This window comes from Anomalospiza imberbis, chromosome 1 (genome assembly GCF_031753505.1).
Source record: "Anomalospiza imberbis isolate Cuckoo-Finch-1a 21T00152 chromosome 1, ASM3175350v1, whole genome shotgun sequence".
NCBI lineage: Eukaryota > Metazoa > Chordata > Aves > Passeriformes > Viduidae > Anomalospiza > Anomalospiza imberbis.
The window spans coordinates 113,296,419-113,317,822 of record NC_089681.1 but is presented as its reverse complement, the minus strand read 5'-3'; the positions used below and the strand labels follow the sequence as shown (position 1 = coordinate 113,317,822).

The 21,404-nt window shown below is 41.2% G+C and overlaps 2 protein-coding genes and 1 long non-coding RNA gene across 18 annotated transcripts in view; 2 read left to right on the top strand and 1 right to left on the bottom strand.

The window, feature by feature from the left end:
- Window positions 1-13,939, top strand: part of RARB (retinoic acid receptor beta) — a 320,444-nt gene extending 306,505 nt beyond the window's left edge. For all 13 annotated transcript variants that reach the window (XM_068206791.1, XM_068206747.1, XM_068206803.1 and 10 more), the window contains 4 exons: window positions 202-378; window positions 7,727-7,931; window positions 9,250-9,408; window positions 12,508-13,939. In XM_068206791.1, coding sequence (XP_068062892.1) covers window positions 202-378; window positions 7,727-7,931; window positions 9,250-9,408; window positions 12,508-12,704 — 738 coding nt within the window. In that variant the 3' untranslated portion in view covers window positions 12,705-13,939. The remainder of the gene's footprint in view (window positions 1-201; window positions 379-7,726; window positions 7,932-9,249; window positions 9,409-12,507) is intronic.
- A 53-nt stretch (window positions 13,940-13,992) lies between these two features.
- The window catches only part of TOP2B (DNA topoisomerase II beta), a 60,629-nt gene continuing 53,217 nt past the window's right edge, over window positions 13,993-21,404 (bottom strand). The window contains exons 30-36 of one of the 4 annotated variants that reach the window (XM_068206723.1): window positions 20,706-20,864; window positions 19,711-19,918; window positions 19,120-19,202; window positions 18,681-18,791; window positions 15,331-15,447; window positions 14,691-14,788; window positions 13,993-14,478 (exon numbers count right to left, since the gene is read on the bottom strand). In XM_068206723.1, the coding sequence (XP_068062824.1) occupies window positions 14,317-14,478; window positions 14,691-14,788; window positions 15,331-15,447; window positions 18,681-18,791; window positions 19,120-19,202; window positions 19,711-19,918; window positions 20,706-20,864 (938 nt within the window). In that variant the 3' untranslated portion in view covers window positions 13,993-14,316. The remainder of the gene's footprint in view (window positions 14,479-14,690; window positions 14,789-15,330; window positions 15,448-18,680; window positions 18,792-19,119; window positions 19,203-19,710; window positions 19,919-20,705; window positions 20,865-21,404) is intronic. The other 3 variants (XM_068206727.1, XM_068206732.1, XM_068206738.1) reach the window with 3 other exon arrangements.
- Window positions 15,289-17,052, top strand: LOC137483617 (uncharacterized). The gene is made up of 2 exons (XR_011004563.1): window positions 15,289-16,283; window positions 16,561-17,052. It is a non-coding gene; the product is annotated as an uncharacterized lncRNA (long non-coding RNA).

The following is a 21,404-nucleotide window of genomic DNA, read 5'->3' as shown; positions in this document are numbered from 1 at the left end:
CAGAGAAGTATCCAAGGAATTTTCAGGCGATTAATCCAAGTTTAAAACCAGCATCATCCCAACAGCAAGCTGCAGAAAATGCCTGGAATGTTAATAGAAAGTGCTTCTGGAAGGAAAACGTGGTTGTTGTTTCCTTCCCTTGAAAACCGTTTGCTGAAAGGGACGTTGTTGATTTATGGTGCCTTCTGTCTGTCTTTCCAGAACTCCAGCGCAGATCATCGGGTTCGACTGGACCTTGGGCTTTGGGACAAATTCAGTGAACTTGCAACAAAGTGCATTATTAAAATAGTGGAATTTGCAAAGCGATTGCCAGGCTTTACTAGTTTGACCATTGCAGACCAAATAACTCTACTGAAAGCAGCCTGCCTGGATATACTGGTATGTATTTTTAACATCATTGTTCTCCTACTAATGTGTTTTCTATTCTTGTTTTTACTGTAGTTGACAGGAAGAGGGGGGTGAAATATGGCCCTGACCTTATTGTTGTAAAATTGAACTTACTGGGTAGTCTGGTGTGGTCAGAAGATTACTCCAGCACACCTACAGAGCTGTGTTTTGGAGGATGAGCATGCTTCTCAAAAGAAGTCCTTACACTTTGTGGGTTTCAGTAAAACACATTTTAGTATTGTGGCATGTGTAACTTCGGAAAAATTTCTTTACTGTTAACACTGAAGAGAGACCTGTTTCTCCTTCCTTCCTCCTTCATCCTTCCTCCTCCCTCTGCATAATCTTGTGCATAAAGGATACCTAGAGAGACAGTCTACTGTGTAATGGTTTAGGGATGTGCTGTACCTATGGTCATGAGGGAATTTAAGGAATAAGACACAAGTCTTCAGAATTTGTGTTTTTAAGGTTTTAGAGGGGAAGCTGGTGTTCCTGGAACCTGTCAGATGCAAACCTCTGGCACTCATCCCCCTGCTTTCTCCAGTGCTGCAGGTATCTGTGGAAGTAGCCGATGTAAAGCTCAGTACAGGTTTTGGCTAAATGTAATTTAATTTTAAGCAGGCAAATATACAACCTGCAGGGTGGAACTGTGCAGATGGGCTGGGAGTTTTTCCCCAGACCTTTGCCACTAGGTCAAGGCAAAGCTGTCTTCCCTCCCTTTGTCTCCAGTTGTTTCTGTCATGCTGACCTTCAGAGGAGCCCTCTGGGATCTCAGCATTTCTTTATCAAGACCTTAGAGGTCTTCAGGCTTTTAGTGGCAAATATGCTTTGTATTACTGGTTTTAGTAATAACTTGCAGTAAAACAGTATGTTCAATGTAAACATATTTTAAATGTTTCATTCTGAACACAAACCTTCAGGTCCTCATTGAGCCAAGCCTGGCCAGTCTAGAAGCATCTTGTAAGATGGCTACTGTAGATATATTTTTTGTCATGACACAAGAGTTTAAACTAGGGAAGCTGAAGTTGAAGTAATTAATCTTGGAATTTCTAAAAGTGCATTGCTTCAAACAGGATCATGTTGAGGAGGACGTTAACTGCTGTGACCTTTTCCTCTTGTTTTGTCAAAAGCTGTTTGGAAGAATCGCATCAAGAGGACATTGATGAAGGAGGAAGAGGGGTAGGAGAGGGGAAGGGGTATCATTCTTTGGCCTATAGAAAAAGGGAAGGTTGAGGTTGCCCTGCCATACTTGAGAGTCACCTCTTGTTGTTCCCTTAATCCGGGCACCCATTCAGACTCAGCCATCTCATTGTTACTGAGAGTGTCCCTCCGTGGGGCAGGGCCATTCGTTACCGATTGCACGCCTGTCATCACCAGCTCTGTCCTGATCAGATTCTGTTACATTCCCCTTACACGAGAGGCAGATGGTGATCAAAAACCTGCAGCGTTGCCTCGAGTGTGTTCTGCCAGCAGCAGGGGATGGGAACTGCTTTGTGCCGTGCTGCTGTAACCCATAACAAATAGTTAATACAGAAACTACACAAAAAGGGTGGGGAGGAGCCAGGATATGGCAAGAACCTGCTCATCCGAACCTTCTACCCTAAAACTTCAGCCCTTAAACTGCCACCCTGTTTGTTTGTGCCATGCCCTGACTCCATAGCTGCTGGATAACAAATACCCTAATTCTGTAATCCTGCGAGCTCCTGATGCTCCTTGTTGGGGTGGGCAGTGGCAGCTTGCCCTGGGAGCGTGCACAGCCCCTGTTGCACAGGGTCCCTGCAGCAGCTCCATTCAGTGCTGCCATTGCCAGCACTGGCTCAAAAATTGAGGGGGGCCCTTTTTGGTAGGGGTTTTATCTGAAGTGCCTCGATAAATGCACCTTCATTAAAGTGAGTAAATAAAAGCCTAGTTGCCAGATTAGAAAAAGAGAATGAAGCAGGTGGTAAATGGTGACTTTATTTCAACTAATTAATGGATAGAAAAGTTGATTCTTTAATACGATTCACCACTTTTACTTTGTGGCCATTGGCAACCTTCAAGCTCTATTTATAAACTTCATTGAGGCCTGTCATTCCAGATCACCTGCTAATTCTGTTTTTATTTTTCACAAAGTCAGAGAAGGTGACATATCCGAGCAAGCAGGGCATAGCAAGCACCATAGGAGCGTGCAGCTGGGAGGAGCTGAGGCTTTTCCAAACCCAGGAACAGATATGGCACAGCTAATAGTCTTAACTTTCCTGTGTGACATTTACACAAACTTTATGTGACTATTTTATGTGCTGCTTAAAAAGAAAATGGGATAATTACCATGACACAGAAATGCGTAGTGTGCGCACCGCCTGTGAAATGCTGTAGCCATTAAACCAGCATCACCTGCACATAATCGGAATTGCAGTGCCGCTCTCTATCTTTATTTAAGCTGAACATCAGTACTGGAGCAGTTTTAATAGCACATGTTCCACCCCCCCTCAACAAGCCAGTTGTCCTAGTTATGAGTGTTTCATTTTGTTGTGCCTTGAGATGCAGAGCAAACACTGTTGCCCCTCCTGCTGCACCAAGGACCCAGTGGCTGCTGTGTGAGCTCTGCTGAGCAGGGCCATGAGCCTCAGTAGTGTGGCCTCATGATCCTGCTGCTCTGCCATGCCCTGGATGTGTTCCCAGAGCTGCAGCACGTGGGAGGAGCAACACAGGGCTCCCAGGTAGGGTGGCCAGGCTTCCCTGCCAGCAGGACCCCTTCACTGCACGCCTGCCCTTCCTGTGGAGAGTCTTAAGCATCCACAAACCCTGCCAAGGTCTCTGCTCAATTGGTTCCTGTGGCTGTGGATGCTTAAGCCCCTCTTAAACAGGCTGACAAAGGAAATGGTGCCAGGAGCTCAGTAAACTCCGATGGGTATGGGCCAAAGAATTGTTTTATGTACAAACAAACGATAACTCTGGAAGGGAAAAAACATCAAGCTTCCTGAGGCAGCTTGAGGCGCCAAATGAAGATCGTGGAATTTATATCATGTCTGGTGCCAAAAGTTTTAAGGATGAATATTACTAAAATTCAGTCAATAACCCTTGTAAAAGTGAGTGCTTCTGTCTGCTGGTACACTGGCCCAGCAGCAGCCAAGCACCCCCAGCCTCGCTGAGTTCTGGCAAGACAAACGTGGAAAGAATCCAGAGTCCAGTATATCTTAAATCCAATGGATAAAAACCTGAGAAGTCATTGAATGCTAATCCTTAATTATGTCATTTTTGCTTTCTGTTGTAAGCCCCTGTGCCTTAATGCCAGGCAGGATTTTGTGTGTGCAGGACAAGCTGTGCTGATGGGGTTTGGCAGCGCCATGAGGCATCATTGCTTCAGAGTCACCTACCCGGGTTTCTCCTCTCAAGGAACTGGCCCAGCCAGCTGAGGCAGCTAGTGTCTAACAACAGGATTTCTTAAAAAATAGGCCCATCTTGCCCTACCTAATCTGTTTAAAATGAGTAACAATTCTGTGGCAGCAACAATGTCATAAATGCAACTTTCTAGCTGACTCTGGTTTTGTGCCTCTGCTAGGGTTTTTGCTTTGCACTTTATGACGGGCTCGTAAGAATCCCTAATGCTTTAATATATAAATATTCCTTAAAACAAAGGGCCCTTTAATAATAAGGGAAAACTTTATTTATGGCTGCAAGTGGCATTTAAGAGCAGAGTGACAACTAAAATACTTGGCTTGGTTGCAAAATCTAAACAACATTGAGGACATTGGGAGTTCAGTTTAAAATGGAGAAAGATACCGTGATTTCTTATTTTGAAGTGCTGATGTTTCCCATATGTTCCTCAGTGAATATGAGCTTGAAATCAGCTTTACTTTGACACTGGAAATTTGCCCAAGAATGGTTTAGCAACAATCAGCAATATCCATGGCGTTTCACAGATCCTGATGAAGGACAGAAATTAAAAAAAAAAAAAAAAAAAAGGAAAAAAAAAAAGAAAAACACCATTTCAAATGATCTGTCTTGGAGTTTAATAACAGCGTGTTGTGGGATAATGTCAAAGGAATGCAGAGGAAACCTGAGACCTGATTGCTACAGTCAAGTTAAGTGCATTGCTGAGAACACATAGTTGATCTTCAGCTGTGCCAGTGCCCAGCGGAGCCGCTGCAGGCTCCTCCAGTTGACGGCTGGTGCAGCACTTGGGGTTCAAAGGCATGAAGGCTGCCTTCAATGAAAACCTGTCCTCCTTGCTGCTGAAGCCTGGAACTAGCTCAATCCTACATGACTTTGTTTTAATTATAAATGTTGCAGGGCCCCTGCAGGTCCCTTTCTGTGCATGCCCCTTTCAGGGGCTGGCTTGAGGCTGAGTAACCTCACCCAAATTTGTTCCAAATGAGGATCCAGCCTGGAAGTTCTTCCTCTGTTTTAGCCCTGGGGGTCTCTTTGCTGAGCACTCCTATCATGCACCCCCAAACACAGTGGGGTTTGTGGCACTGGGGAACAAGCACAGGGAGCTTTGCTGCGAGGGAGCCAGCAGCCTGGTGTGTGGTGGCAGGTGTGTGTTCAGCCTCTGGGCTGTTGGGAAGATCACTCCAGGGCACCCCAGTCCCTCTGGGCAGGGATCTCTGTGGCAGCTGGTGTCCAGACCTACCCTCTGAGGCAGGATCTGGGGGATCCATATCTGCCAGCCCTGCTTGGGCAGCTGCCAGGGAAGCTGCAGGCAGCCTGGGGAATACACCACAGCATTGTCCAATTAAGCTCCCAATCCTGCTCTGCTGATTTGTTGGGAAGGGAGTCCTGAGGCTGTGGAGGGAGGAACTCTCCTTGCTAAGGCTTACCAATTGAAATAGCACTGGAGTCAAAGGGGCTGCCCTTCTCCCTGGCTGAGCTAAGGGAATAGCAATACCAGGTAAGAAGTACAGAGCCTTGTTCCTCCCGAAGTTGGATACCTGATCTTCTTCAGCCATGCACCCTTACAGGAAGGCAGCTACTGTCTGTGCAGACCTCAGGTGAGAAGAGCTGCACTCTAGTTCCTCTTGCATGCCATTAGAAAAGTGAACCAAGCAGCTTTTGGGTGTCACAGTAAATATGTAGCTTTGGAACCTTTGTTTTCTTGAACACCAGGTATTCTCCAGGTTTCTTCTCATTTCTATACAGTCTTTTAATGATTTCAAAGAGCAACCCGCTGTGAACTTCAGGGAAGAGCATGGCCAGTGGTTAATGGCAGTTCCAAATGCGGTAAAGATGCTGCCTCTTACTTATAGGGTGCTGTGCTTTATAATGTTAATTTTTTCTAATGATCCTGAACAATACATTAGCTACTACATAAAACCTAGTAGTCTTTTAAGATGGCATATATTATGGGAAATTTGTGGTCACTGAGGAAGTAATGTGCTGTGTGTTTGTGACTCTCTTGGTCATTGATTTAAGTAATTTCAACAAGTTACTCTAATTCAGGGGTAAGGCAACAATACCACACAGGCCTGTCCAACCACACAAAGTTTCACTGCTTCAATGTATACCCAGAATGTGAGATAAGATTATTGCTGAGACAGAAAATAGTTGAAGATCCATCTGCAGAAATAGACCCTATTAAGTCTCTTACCAAGGAACTGAAGAAGAGAAATAATAGCTTCCCTGTAGGTATCTTACAGACTGTGTTCTCCTCATTCTCCTCCCTGTTTATTTGGAGCAGTGTTGCCAGGCAAAGATGAAAGTGGGAGAACCAAGCCCAGACTGGTCAGCTGCCATGTGCTGGGGCCGCTGACTCAGAGCCTCAGAAGCTATAGGAGTAATTAAATTCTCCCAGTGCTCTCTTATATTCATGTAAATCTCTTTTGTTGTATCTTTAAAACCAAGTAGGATGGGAAATAAATACAGTCAAGCCCTGAAAAAACACAGCTGTAGTCTTAGCTCCGCTAATCAGCCTGACGTCGGCAGGGTTTCAGTTCAGTTTAGTTTCGGCATAAGCCCTCTCCCACCTCAGATTATTTTAAACATTAAGCACTGATATATATAACAGAAATATGTCAACATGATGGACGCCTCTTTTATTTGGTCCTTATAGCCGTGTTCATTAATTGCAGCTGCACAGATGATCCTGTGCCATGAATCACGGCACACGTCCTGCGGGTGCTCTGAGAGGCGGAAGCGTTCACGCACACGCTCCCTCTCTGGCCGTGCTGCCACCTCTGCTGTGACAGCGCTCTTGACGCTGCCCTTACCCCAGAGGCATTTACTAACAAAATGTAGAGCATCCTCGGTGTTTTATTCATGTGTTTTGCATTCCTCCGTGTCCAGTTAGAGGTGTGAATCCCCATCCACCCCTCGAAGGCTCTTTCATCTGGGGTCAGCACTGGGTGGCTGTCGGCATACAAGCGAACTTGCCAAAGCCAACACTGCCTGGGCGTGCACGGGAATGAGCGACACTGTCAGCAGCTTTGCACCAGGCAGGCAGGGTCTGCCACCGCTGGGGCTCCGCAGGGGGAAGCGCCAGAGCCTGCAGGAAGGCTGGGAGCCAACTGGCTGGTGAGGAGGTTTGGTGTTACAACAGACAGAAGTAACAACCACCAGAAAAGAAGAAAAGCTGGGCCAACTCCTCAGACCACTGGCCAGGCTGCCAGTAGTCATGTGTGCTGCTGTTTGGAGGTGCAAAGTTTGATATTCCGCTGAGTGTGAGCTCCCAGGCTGACAAGGCGAGCAGTGCTCCAATGAAACCCTACCTGCAGCTGCTGGGGAGATGGAGGGCTTTGTCCCCATAGCAGTGTTTGCCTGTCTGCCCTTGCAGAAGAGGGGAAGGCAGCCCAAAATTCTGCCTCTTCAGCTCCTCTTCAGCAGCTCACAGCTGTCCACACTCACTCCCACAAGCTTCCACAGACCAACATTGTCCTTGTCAAAGTTACAACTGAGGGAAGTGCTGCTGTGCAAAAGCAATCCCAAAAGCAGTGAGATATGCCTTTGTTCAAAGAGGTGAGATGCTCTTAGGATCTTTTTGGATCAGATCAGGAGTTCATCAGATCACATTTTATAGTTAAATGTGGATGGCAGACTAATGAAAGAACTGTTTTTGTGGTTATCACTGTAATGTTGGTGACCTAAGTGGTGAGAGTTGCTCCAAAGTTTTGATTATTTCATAACTAGGGGGAAATTTCTGTCCTTAGGTTTGTGTTACAAGGAATACACATAGTCAATAGAGTATATTTGTGTTGTACCTGAGAGTTTTTGTGTGGCTAGAACTGCAGTTCTAAACTGGAGTTTTTTTCCAGATTGTTCTGATGTGGCCAAGTACTAAAGTTCCACAGTCATTTGCTGCAGCGAGAAAATGCAGCAAACCTCTCATCGATTAAATTCTTCAGATTCCATTTTTCTTTTTTTTCCACAGATCCTTAGAATTTGCACAAGATACACACCAGAACAAGACACCATGACCTTTTCAGATGGCCTTACCCTAAACCGAACTCAGATGCACAACGCCGGATTTGGCCCGCTGACTGATCTCGTGTTCACATTTGCCAACCAGCTCCTGCCTTTGGAAATGGACGATACAGAAACAGGTCTTCTTAGTGCCATCTGCCTAATCTGTGGAGGTATCGTACTGCATGAACTCTAATGCATTTCAAAAGGACAGACATTATTATGTCTTCATTTATGTTCTACTTGTTTTCCTTTCCTTTACTGAAACATATTATAAATATATATATTTGTGACATTATTATATGTATTATATAAGCTACTTAATGCTAAAGGTTTGTTTTCCACTGATGATAGTTACTGGTTTTGTTATTGATAATTTGAAAAAAATTACTGAAATTATTCTGTCAAGCAACCAGTCATTGTTTGCCTGACAAAGGGCATTGAGATACCTCACAGAATGGTAGGAGTTGGAAGGGACCTCTGGAAATCAGGTCCTGCTGCGTTTTTGCTAAGCAGTGTATGGGTACCTGCATGAGTGAGCTTTCTTACTGCAAGATGCCCAATTACACAGCTTTTACTCATAAATATAATTGTGTGCTTCTGCACTGGTTTCAGTCACATGGAAGCCATTGGTGATAACTTTCTTTAGCAAAAATTGTGTTATACATCCAAACTGGGGCTGAAGGGAACTTGAAAGGGTGATTGTCAATTAAAATCATAGGTTTAAAATACAAAAAGTGAAGTCCCAGATAATTTCCAAAATAATCTGTAAATTTTTGTTGGTTTAATCACTTGGTCTCTCTCCTCCTTGACAAAATCTGTATTTGCAATAGGAACACACCTGTTTAGCTGGGCCATATTGTTGAAGCACCAACTGGGTGCTACAAGTGAGTGTTTGAAACACAAGAGTCAGTCTTTCTTGGCAGTGGCCTTTTAGTACAAAATCATTCTAATTTTATGTGTCTCTAACCCTAATCTGTTAAAAGCGTAGGTGGGCTCCTAGATGTCAATGATATGTGACTCCTGTGTCCTGGTGCAGAGGGGTGGCATTTGTTGTCATTCAAGCCAGCACTGCCATCTGCTGATTCCTGATGGTAACTCACTTTTCTGCAGTAGTGGCAACAAAAAATAGCTGTAACCTCTATGAGTACCTGGGTTTCCTATCAGTGACATATATAAAATTAATTCCAAAATATTGTTTGCAGCAAGGTGTTCTCCCCTTGAAGAGGGAGGTATAAGAGCAAACTGGTAATTCTTGACCACCCACATGACAAACCTTTCCAGTCACCAAGGAAAAAAATTAATCCAAGTTTCAGAAAGTTGTGGTTTATCCTCTTCCTATGGAATGCTCACTACAGAGTGTGCATTGTTTAGTGGAGAACAAAATTCATGGAGTTCTAATCGAGAACATGAAGGGGATTCTGTGATTTGGACTTTATTTTAAAAACTAAATATTTAAAATCATATGAGTGATATGATACTTTTCTACAGATCGCCAGGACCTTGAAGAACCAATGAAAGTGGATAAGCTTCAGGAACCCTTGCTTGAAGCACTGAAAATTTATATCCGAAAGAGACGACCCAACAAGCCTCATATGTTCCCAAAGATCTTAATGAAAATCACGGATCTTCGTAGCATCAGTGCAAAAGGTACAGTTTCTCCTAGTAACTCAGCAGGAGTGGCAGTGTTGCATTTCAGAGGAGCTAGCCTAGACACCTGGGTTGTTATTTTTTTAACATATCTATGAAAGGTCCTTGTGACCTGATTCTTCCCAGCTTCTTTACATAATTCCTGCCTTGAAATTGATTTTGCTTCAAACATGCATGGTGCTCCATTCTCCATGCAACTGACAGTGAAAAAGATGTTGTAGCTGCAAGTGGCTTAGCAAATCATTAGCATGAAGTCTTTGTTAGTCATTCTAGGACAAGAGAAAACCTTTGTTAATGTTTACAAGGGGGTTCAGATCAACATGTGCTTTGTATCACCAATGGCTTTTTAAAAAGTCTGGTTACAGACTGCAGAAAACACTTGTGCAATCAAAATTCCCCTAAACTATGGTCTGAGGTATTGGAGATTTAGAACTGATTTGATCCAGCATTTTGGAGATTCAGCCCCTCTAATCCAAACTAACCATACCTAAACACGGATCAGTTTTAACATTTTATGCAGTCTCGTATGTGCTGGATTGATCCTGTGCAATTCATAGTCTAAGCACTGTCACACATTCTTCTCTAAAGCACAGGAATAACTGAATGCTTTCATTTGATCAGAACAGGTTCCCCAATGTACCAGTCTGAAAATAGAAAGTATTTCTCTATTTTTATTCTTATGGTGGCTGATGCAGTTTCACCTTCTTACTCTGCTTACTCAGCAACAGATTTCCTACCCCTGATAGATGAGGAGGCACACGAGCTTGTATGCCCAGGTACCTGTGTAGGTTGGATCTGTGCTTTTGGGAAGATTACTGATTTCATTTGACATGGTTTGGGGAAGACTCAGGGAAAAAAAAAACCAGTAGTTAATTCACTCAACTGAAGACACTTGTTTAAAATTTAAACCTTAACTGCTCCACTTCAAACAATATAAATCCAAGTTAAAAGATTAAGTTATAGCTATCTTTATAAAAATATGTGAGCAATTTAATTGGATTGATTAGAACCAAAAGAAGTAACTTGGAAGAGAAACACCAGAGCTAGAAGCAAAAGTATCCTAAAAAGGAACCACTTTACCAGATTATCTAAAGCTTGCAGTTTACCCTCAAGTAAAACAAGTTCCATCCAACTGAATCTACAAAATAAACTTAGAGCAGTATTGAGCTATAAAAGCAGTTAGGGGAGCCCTTTTGTTCTCCTGCTTGTACTCGTGGGAAATCCATTTCCACTTCCCTCCTTTACCAGAGCCTTCCTGCTCCTCAAGAACACAACTCCTTATGTTCAATTTACAAGAAAGGCTTCTTTTCATTCTGACATAAGCATTTAACACTAATTATATCATTAATGTTTCATGGTAGAACTAAATCATACCAAAGGATGGTGATGTCCTGGAGGGCTGGGGATGTCTTGAGTTTCGTTTTAAAAGATGTTCGTTAGACGATAATGACTTTGGATGGTACCTGATCCCTGAAAGCAAACACCAAAGAAAGCATTAATCTGAAACACTGAGAGTGTCTGCTTTGGCATTAGAGGTATTGTAACTAAAGGGTGAAGTGTCTGTGGGACTGAAGCAAGACAATTCTGAGTTCTTCTCATCTTCTGAGTTCTCCTATCCCCTGATTAAGTTGGACGTTTGCAAAACCTGAGAAATTTCTCTGGTTCTGCACTGAATGACCCCACAAATACTTCACTGCACCTGACATAACAGTGGAAAGCAGGTGTTTAACATGGCCAAAATGAGTTCATCAGCACAGCTCTGACAATCGTTGGTTTTTGGAAAACCTCTCAGCATCATTCTGCATTAATATATTTCCCATTACAGTTATTTAAGAGACTCTTAAATCAGCATTCACTTGGAAAGTCAATCATTGCCTTTGTAGATGATTTTTTTGATGCTCCTCATGTAAGGCATAAACACTTAAATGCTTCCTTCCAGCTTGGAGTGTGTAGTGCTCTCTCCAGCTTGTCCACTGCAGCAGCATGGATAAGCAGAGTATTTCCAAAGCATCACTCTTCTGGAATGGTTTTTGAATAACCAAACTATTTTCTCTGATTTTTGTTTGTTTGTTTGTTTGTTTTTCTTGTTTAAAAAACACTGGTTCCTTTTCCATCGGACTCCAACTTTATGCTCAGGAATCCTGAGCAACAGGAATGCTGAGGTTTATGGATATAAATTCCTTGATGCACAGTTCCCTCAGCGCTGCCTGCGCAGTGTCCAGCAGGGCCTTGGCTGCTGTGTCCGTGCTGTGTCCCTGCCTGCTGACCATACACTGAGACTTTTGTGTTGGGCTTTTCCCCTCCCTAAACCAGTTGTTGTGGGCTCCCAGTCTGAGTGGTCGGGACTAATGCAATAATTGTGTGTGCACTCACCTGCAGAGCCCTCTCTGCAGACAAATGACTGGTACTCATGATAAGCCCAGCTCAAAGAGCCTCAGCCAAGGCAGAGCTGAGCACTACTCAAGGCTCCTGCACACTTTGGTGGTGCATGAGCACAGGACACGATGCCTGAAGAATACAGAAGGCAGCTTCCCCCCTAAAGAAGTACCTTTTTGCCTGAATATGTTCTTTTATAAAGTAATTGTTTGTTAAATTCTGCATCTTATTTCACAGTTTTCTCTATGGGAAGGAAACATTTTGACTTAGACCACCACTGCAGTTCTCTTGCAGGATTTACCTCACCTATTTAACATAGACAGAATTTCCGTCATTCTTTGCAGAACCAGTACAGTATAAAGACTAAATGTTATTCCAGTTTAAAAAGACACATGGACATGATCACAGCCTAATTTAATTTTTCAGTATAATTTAATGCCATTTTAGGTCCTCCTTTAAAAATAGGCAGCTCATCCAATTTATCTGTATTGAAATATCAGTCGCTATGTCATAGATTTGAATTAATTTGTTAAGGAGCACTCACCTAACTCCTTCTTGAACTGCATGAAACAGATCACTCACACGCCTTTGTGTGCAAGAAGTATAGAAGGAGACACCAAATCTATAAACAAAACACATCCTGAAATTACTTCTGTAATGATAACAGAAAGGAAATTGTATGAATCATGCTCATGGGAAGGATTTTGTGTTTTCTTTTTAAAGGTGCAGAACGTGTCATTACATTGAAAATGGAAATTCCTGGATCCATGCCACCTCTTATTCAGGAAATGTTGGAGAACTCTGAAGGACATGAACCACTGACACCAACCTCAAATGGAAATACTGCAGAACACAGTCCCAGTATCTCACCTAGTTCAGTGGATAACAGCAGTGTCAGTCAATCCCCTATGGTGGACTAAGACATTTTCCAGCTACTTCAGACATTCCTAATACCTTATGTACAGGGATGAAAAGCAAGAAAACATTTTTAAAACTGCTGCTTAGTTTCTGGACTTAATATATATCTATATATGTATATATATATAGATAAACTCAACAAGGACCAAGAAATTTTCATATGTATCGATATATACTCCTTGCTGTTTAAACTCTTAAAACTAGAAAATGCAAACTTTTGAAACTCTAAATCAGCCATTTCATGCAAAAAAAAAAAAAAAAAGTTAAGCTTCTGTTTTCTTCTCTGAACACTCAATATTGCATGGTGACAAGACAGATCTCAGTCTTTAAATTCTGGTTGCATTTCTGATGACTTTGTACATACAAATGTATGGCTGTACTCTACATACTGGATGTTTGGTGCTTTTCTTTTGTCTCTCATACCTAAAACGATCAAGACATCAACCACAGGACATGGACTACTGTACACATCCAGAGAAGGAAGTTGAAAGGACCGCCTGATTTAGTTGAAATATGAAAACTTGTCCTCGCTGCCCTCAGTTTGCATCTCCCTCCTTGTAAAAAGTATACAAAACGTCACTGCCCCAGCAGAAGAGGTACCAGTATCAGCATTAACTGCCAGATCAGTTATTCAGATGTCATTTGTTCCACTGTTAATGTCACTTTAAAGTTTAAAGAAGCGGTTTCTTAGCTGGCTGGTAACCTAGCTCCACAATTACCTGCTCCATTTTGACAGGAATGCTATAGCCTCCAAGGCAGAAACACTTTTCAGTGTTACCATGTTTTTGTTTACTTGTTCACAAGCCATTAGGGAAACTTCATGGGATGACAACCAGCAGACTCACTTACAGCTTTTGAATCACTGAGTCCAGGGTATTTCCTTAAGAATCAACTGCCAGGAATCAGCTGGGCTGTCCAGCCTTCCAGGTGCTAAGGAAGTACAGCTAGGACTTCCAGAAACACAAGGAGAGAATCTGCCTTCTTGGCCTTGTTAAATCACCATGAAGCAGAGTGAAAACTGTGGTAGAATGGTTAACAGATTTAAAGTGTCAGTTTCTTAGGTTTCATTTAAAGCACTAGTGGATTTTTTTTTATATATTCTAGCAAGTCTGTGATGTACTTTCACTGGCTCTGTTTGTACATTGAGATTGTTTAACAATGCTTTCTATGTTCATATACTGTTTACCTTTTTCCATGGAGTCTCCTGGCAAAGAATAAAATATATTTATTTTAAAAATTGTGTAGAAGTAGTCCCTCTAGCCCAAATTTTCCACACATACACACACACAGTAGTTTTCCATTTTTTAATGTTTAAACTTCATTTCAAAAAGCAGGTTTGCTGTTTGCAACCATGACAATTAAAATGTGCTTTAGCACAGCTGTCTAGAACATCTCTACAAGCCAGTCAGACAAATACATGACATTTCAATGAGTAAAAAAGAGCATAAAACTGTAGGTGTAAGAACAAAATGTTAAAATGCCTACACACAATAATAAAAACCATCAATTACATTATCACATAAAATAAGTCAAATGTACAAAAGTTTGCAACAGAGGGGACAAAAGGACAACACAAGATACTTGTTGGAAAACATTTTTGTGCTCTTTGGGCACTTAATTAAACATATCAAAATCATCATCTTCATCAGACTCTGCAAAATATTTCACTTCTTTTCTAGCCCGGCCTGTCCGTGGCTTTGGGGCAGTTTCAGAGGCAAAGCCTGACTGGAAGATTTCCACATCAGAATCCTGGTCAAAAGCAGCCTTCTTGGATTTCTTTAGAAAAGAGAAGACAAATCAGTTGTGATGCTTTGTGCATTTGCCATTTTAATATTCAGAATTAAATAAAAACCTCTCTAGCATCCGATTGCTAATGACACCTCAGCCCCCAATACCATATTAGCAAATTATAATAAGAACTTAACTTTTATGTAAAGGAATTTGTGAGGTTCTTTTTACAAAGAGAAGAGAGCATGCATGGAACTGACCTTGCTTGGTGTGGGCTTGGATATTTTCTTCCCAGGGTTGTATTCGCCTTCATTTTCTGAACCAGATGCTTTCCTTTTCTTTGCCCCTCTGCCTTTTCCTAGGTCAGAGATTATGAGTTAACTTTGTTGCCTTTTTTTAAAAATAAACTCCATCAAACTGAAAAAACCCCTAATGAAGTTACTTTAGTATGTCCACATGTTAAGTTCAAACCCAGTTTACTACTCAAGCTTCTTCACAACAGCAGTATAGTACAGGTTTTTGGTTTTGGTTTTTTTTTTTGTTTGTTTGTTTGTTTGTTTGTTTTTCTCAGTTTTAAATCTTTTCTACTTGTTCCACAGTCACCATTCACCCCGACAGCTCAAGCTGTCAGTTGAAGACAGGGACAAAATTCATGAGATCAGATAACTTCTACACTGAAGCAGAGCTACGAGTCCTTGGTCACCTTCTGCACTGATTACACAGCATTAATTCACCATTACTATTTAGTAAATTTACTTTTAACCTCAACCATCAACACTGGCACATCCTTTACAGACTCCTCCTACCAGTGATCAATGTACTCATAATTTACCACAGTTATTGTGGTTCTTACAATAATTGTGAGCCCTGTGCTCCAGAGAGCCCAGGTGTGACTCCTACCTTTGGGTGCTGCCGTCTTCTTTGGAATGCCGAATTCTGAATCTGAATCAGAGTTCACAGTTTCCACCTTCTTGGCCTTGGGAGCTCTTTTAGGCTTAGGGGGCGCATCTAGTTTTGCTGTTGGAAGTTAAAAGATACTAAATAAATTCACAAATTGGTTGGACATATTAAATTGTACTATATACTCCAATTAAAGCACAAATGGCAGATATTAAAACAAGATGAGTGATTTCTGCACTTGGGGAAAACATACTTCAGCTTTTATGCTGGAACTGTGTGGAATAAACAAGAGGTTTCCTGTGTCCTGCTCTGAGGAGGACTGGTGCACCCAGTACTATTCCAGGGTCCTTGGCTGAATACTGTTTCATCTTTTTGAATACAAAACAGGTTACTAGTAGCTAAAGCAGCAACAGAAGTCTTCCAAGTTGGATACTCTGACTATGTCTGGATACATTACAATGTTTACAAATCCAGCTCTTGTGACATTTTTGCCTTCAGGGTGGTATGACAGTGGACAGCTTTCCCTGGGATTACTGCAAGAGTTTGGGAGGCAGTGCCTCTGTCAACACTGACATTGCTTCCTGTCAATCTCAGTGAAAAGGAACTTTGGAAAATGCTGAAAGGAGAGGAAGGAAACTGCATTTTTGTATTTCCTGGAGAATTTCAGTTAGTGCTACACAACTAATCTGGCTATCTTTAAAAGATGGTCATTGGTGTTGTATTGTGTTTTTAATACAACACATTGGAATGTTCCCACAGTGGGTGTCAAGGGATAGACTCATGGAACCATTTAGGTCAGAGAAGACCTTTAAGATCATCAGATCATGTGTTCTGTAGGCTTACAGATGAGTGAGTCTTGCAGAAACCTCAGATACACCTGACCTACCCTCTGTCAGCCATATATTCCTCAGACACGTGTACAAACACTCCAGATACAAGGAATGTGGACATTTGTGAGAGCTTGAATTTCATTTATGGGATCATAAGGGGAATGTGTCTGGAGAACAAAAGAGTGTCTCCACAAGCATTTTAGTTATGATGCCTTGAACTGCAGAAAGAGAGGTACAACACCCTACCACAGACAGTGGATTTGTTCTTCCCTGGAAACAGAGCCTGATATCACTGGGTAACTCCTGTGAAGTCTGTCCAAGGGACAGCAAACTTCCTAGCTATTACCTGGTAGCTAATGACATAGTCCAGAACACTGACTTCCCTCTGTACTAAATATAGGGGGATTCTCATCCACTACTTTAATTTACACCCCTAATGGCTGCACAAGTGTGAAGGACCTCTTGACAGCAGCTTGATGGCAAATCAGCTCAGGCAAGCTCTCCACTCGGTAGCGTGACAGGCAACAGAGTGTGCAGCACAATCAATGTGCACAGGCTCTCAAGAAGCCCAAGTTTTTGGCAGGAAGTCCAGGTATGGTATCAGTCCCGCAGGTGATGCAAAGAGGACGTCTCACTGTTAGAATCTCAGCTGCTGGGCTGTTCAAAGTTGTTCAAGCTGAGCAGCTGCTTATCAAGAGTTAGCCTGTTTTTCAAGTTTTCCTTAGGCTTTACTATAAAGCCCTAAAACCACAGACAGCTCAAACAGTCATGGAAAAGTTCAGCTGTCTCTTGATCCTCTGTAGTGAACAGCAGAGGTCAAGAGATTTCATGCCAAATTGATTGGAGTCTGAAGTCACAGAAAATCAAACAACTCTGGAACAATCGTTTCAGCCACACACAATAAGCACTCCCAGTGTGAGGGTGAGTGGGTGGAATATTACATTTCCAGAAAATGAGTTCTAAGGAGGCTGCTGCCAAGTCCATGAAGATGGACTTAGAATCAAATAGACTAGGAAAAGGGTAACCAGACGACCAATGAACTAAACCTGCTGGGTTATCACTGAACTGTCCAGCTATGATGATGAAAGTGTGGTCATGTCTGATCTGGGCAGAAAAGAAGAGATGAAAACTGGTGAAAGCAACCTGTAATGTTGCCATGCATTGGGAAGGAGAGTGCCCCTAAGGCTAGCTACTCTGAAGGCAAAAATTAAACTCTTACTTTAAAGAGAGCCTATTTATACCTATTCTGTGTGTGTGTGTACAGGTTATTCAGAAACTCAGAAACAGATCACAGCTGTATTTTAAGGTTTCAAGTTAGGCTAATGACAATTCACTTACATCCAGACCTCAAAAAACAGAGAGGGAGAAAGACTGAATGTTAAATTGCATCCATGCCTGGCTACTGCATATAGAGTTCACGCTACCATTTGCTGCAAATTCAATATAAAAGTACACAAATTCAATATAAAAGACTACTCTATTAGAGATCAGCTATTTCTGTATGCAATCTTTATTTACTGTACTACAAAACTCTACCAACAACTGGAAGTGTTTGAGAAGTATTCAGGTGTTCACCAATTTGAACTGTTAACAAATCAGAACTGATACAATGCATCAAGAAATAGATTAGAAATAGGGAGGCAATGGGGGAAAGGGTAAAAAGATGCTGCAGTTCACTGGTGGCTAATATAGAAAACAAGATTTTTTTTTTTTCGTTTTTAAGAGAATAAGTTAACTATTATAATTGACTGCTTTCTTGTCAATCTCCTTGAAGTACCTTTTTACAGAAGAATTAATATATTAAGCTCAGCTGCAAGTTGGTCAAAATAAGTTTTAAAAAACAAAGGCCCCAGCATCACAGGGAAAAAATGCTTCATGATGACAGTTCTAAAAGCTGACTGAAAGAATTTATACCTCTGAAGTCTGAGGAGAGTCTCTCATCCTCTGTTTCAAGAGGAAAAAGTGATAGACTTCTATGCTGGTTTTGGCTGGGACAGAGCTCATCTTTTTCATCGTAGGTGGTATGGAACTGTGTTTTGGGCTGGAGATGATGTTGACTATGCAGGGATATTTTGTTGCTGCTGACACAGGGTCAAGGCCTTTTCTGCTTCTCACACCATCACACCAGTGAGAGGCTAGGGGTGCACAAGAAGCTGTGAGGGGACAGTCTAGACAGCTGCTTCCCACTGTTCCAAGGGATATTCCACACCTCCTGGTACCATGCTCCACTTTACTTTATCCCCTGAAGCTAAAAACCTCCCATTAGTTAAACTAATTGAAGGCTGAACACCACCTCCGGATGTGGAAGGCATGAAGTTCAGACACCACAAAGTAGCCAGTGGAAAGAAACAAATTAATATTATTAAGGAGCTGAAGAAATTTCATACCCTATTGCTGAATTTCACAGAGCTCAAAATAAATGAAAGCAGTTCCCACTTTGAAGACTGAAGAGACAATGCAAAGGTGAAGAAGATGACTTTCAAATAAAAGGATTGGCGTCCAGGCCAATTCTGTACGTACCCTTTTTAGCAGCTACTGTTTTACTTGGAATTTTCTCTGTTTGTTTCGAGGCAAAAGATGATGAGAAAACAGGAGCAGAATCCTCATCATCACTGTCCAATTTTGTTGTATCTACAATCAGAGAGTAAGTTTAGAATAAGATCCATTCTTATTCTTAAGATCCATATATTGACTACATCAATATTAATTACAGTAAAAATTAATCTCAAATAAGTGTTTGTGATGCTACAGCTATGGATGTACTGTGACTTTCTCACCTATGATACAAGCTTTGTTTCTCTAAAGAACAAAACTTCCTTCACTTTTCCCCTTTTTAAAGAGGGAGGATGTGGACATCCTTCCCCTGTAACTGCTCTGTGAAGTTTGTGTGTACCACTTCCCAAAATATCCCATTATTAGTTACTATAAAAATTAAAAGGAACTGTGAAAACAATCTCACCATCATCCGTCTTCTGAGAGTAAGAGGGAAAAGAGAAGATGTTCCCAAAATCTTGATTTTTCTTGGCTTGAGATGTTTTTCTACTTACAAGCAAAAAAAAGGGAATTATATCAGTTACATCAAGCACATACTGAAGTGCATGGACATCATAATATCCATACAAAATTTAAATCCTGGTTTAACATTCCCAGCATTTTGTATCTGCTTGAAGCAGTCAAACCCCTAAAACTGACAGCCAGTCAAGAACTCCAGGCATTTAAATTTAACAGAATTACATTTTTTTTCTATAGTTCTCTATACAAGACTGGCACAAGACAGAAACAGAACTTTTAAAACCATAGTTTAACAGATGATATTACAGACAGTGTATCATAACAATTCTAATATGTTATTATATTATTCTTTTAAATCATGAGTCACCCCTGCATAAGTCAGTTGCAAGACTGAGATAACATACACTTGAATTCCTCCACATTTTATTTTTCATGGTGCATGTAGAGCAATAACAGGCTGATGTTTCTCAGTTTTGTTCAGAACTTATGCATTGAAATAATTATTAAGAAAGAAATCCTCCTGAGTTACAGTACTTACTCTGGAGATGGCTTTGATTTGGCTGGGGAGAAGTCATACTCATCTTTTTCTAAACTGTCTGAGGGAACAAATTCATCCTCTCTGTCATTTGTAACTGGAGAGGCTTTTACTTTGAGCTCATCCAAATCGTTGTTATTGTTGGCATCATCATCATCGTCGGCATCATCTTCTTCTTCTGAGAAGTCAAAAGTGTACTTGGGCCTCTCAGCTGAGAAAATCACACATGTACACAATTCAGGAGAGTTGTTTATGTTATATATTACAGACGATATACAAATCAAAGTGCAAGTCAGTTAACAATCCCTGCCTCAGAGTACACAGGACAAAAGAGTGGTGGATAATGAATTTGTTTCGTGAAAGAATAAAGGGTTGAAAAGAATAAAAAATATTTTAGATGATAGCAAACATCCAATATCTCTTGTGGCTTGCCCAGACACCTTCAGTTAAGGGTATTATGGAGACACTGTGCATCAGTACTTTTAAGGAATGAGAATCCTCCACTTAAAATTGAAGCTTTCTTGAATACACCATTTGAACATTCTTCCTAATTTTCCAGAAACTCTGTGGGGATTTTTTAAACCATCACATACTTATATATTTTCCAAACTTTCAGTCTTTGTTTTCATGGAGTGTTTAGAATTTGATAATTTTTTACCTGCCTTTTAGGCCTGATTTGGCAGTATATTTATATCACAGTAATTTTTTTGATTGTAAGGATATTGTCTTGTCTGTTTCTTCCATAATTCACTAGTCTAGTGAGTAATTTCTATTCTAGTGTTTAAAATAGGGGACAAGATTTCTGATCCAAATTACAAAATCTTTCATAAGAAATTCCTGATCTTGACATTAAGAGTATTCTTCACACAGTGAAGAAAATGTAATGCAAGTTACCTGCAGGCAATAAAGTCCTAAAGGAAATCCTATGGTCAAGGGAAAATGTGGATTTGTAGTTGAAACTTTCAGTCACAATACACAATTCACAAAGTCTTGTGTACCTGCAGCTCTCCTAAGCAGAGAGTCTCTTGGAATAATCACAGGCTCATTTTCTTCTAAATCACTTTCAGACTTGGATTCATCATCTGACCATGGGTTTCGTTTCTTCACTTTTTTTGCACTGGATTTGGTAGATGATGGTGTCCTTCTTACCCTGGCACCTGCCAAAAGTGAAAGCATCTACTTCAGTCAGGACAAAAAATATTTTCATCTTTTCTAATTGTTTATAAATGTAGCATAAATTTTCATCTTAAGAAATTCTCCTTTGAACATAGTAAATTTTCTTCTCTTCCAAACGTTGTAAATGTTCTTCTCCTCCCTGAAGGAAGATTTAACATGAAATTATTTCACACAGAACCTGACTGGGTGCTGCCAAAGAAATCTGTTTTATGACTGAAAAACAAAGTCTCTAATTTTAAGTTTTGTCATCAAACTTGTGTTTCTTTAAAGGTAGCTGGAGTTTTCCAGGAAAAGAATGTGCAGTTTTCCATTATTCAGGGAACATGATCAGAAACAGTTATTGGACAAATACAACAAACATGGGAAGCAGAGGATATCCTATTGTGGGGAGGGGGTAAAAATGTGGTCAGTCAATTGCAGGGCAAGCTCAGGATCAACAGTGGCTGTGGAAGATTTGAGCTGCACATAGACAAGTCAGTCATAACTGTACTCAGTGAATCTACTCAGGTTGGATAATCCCC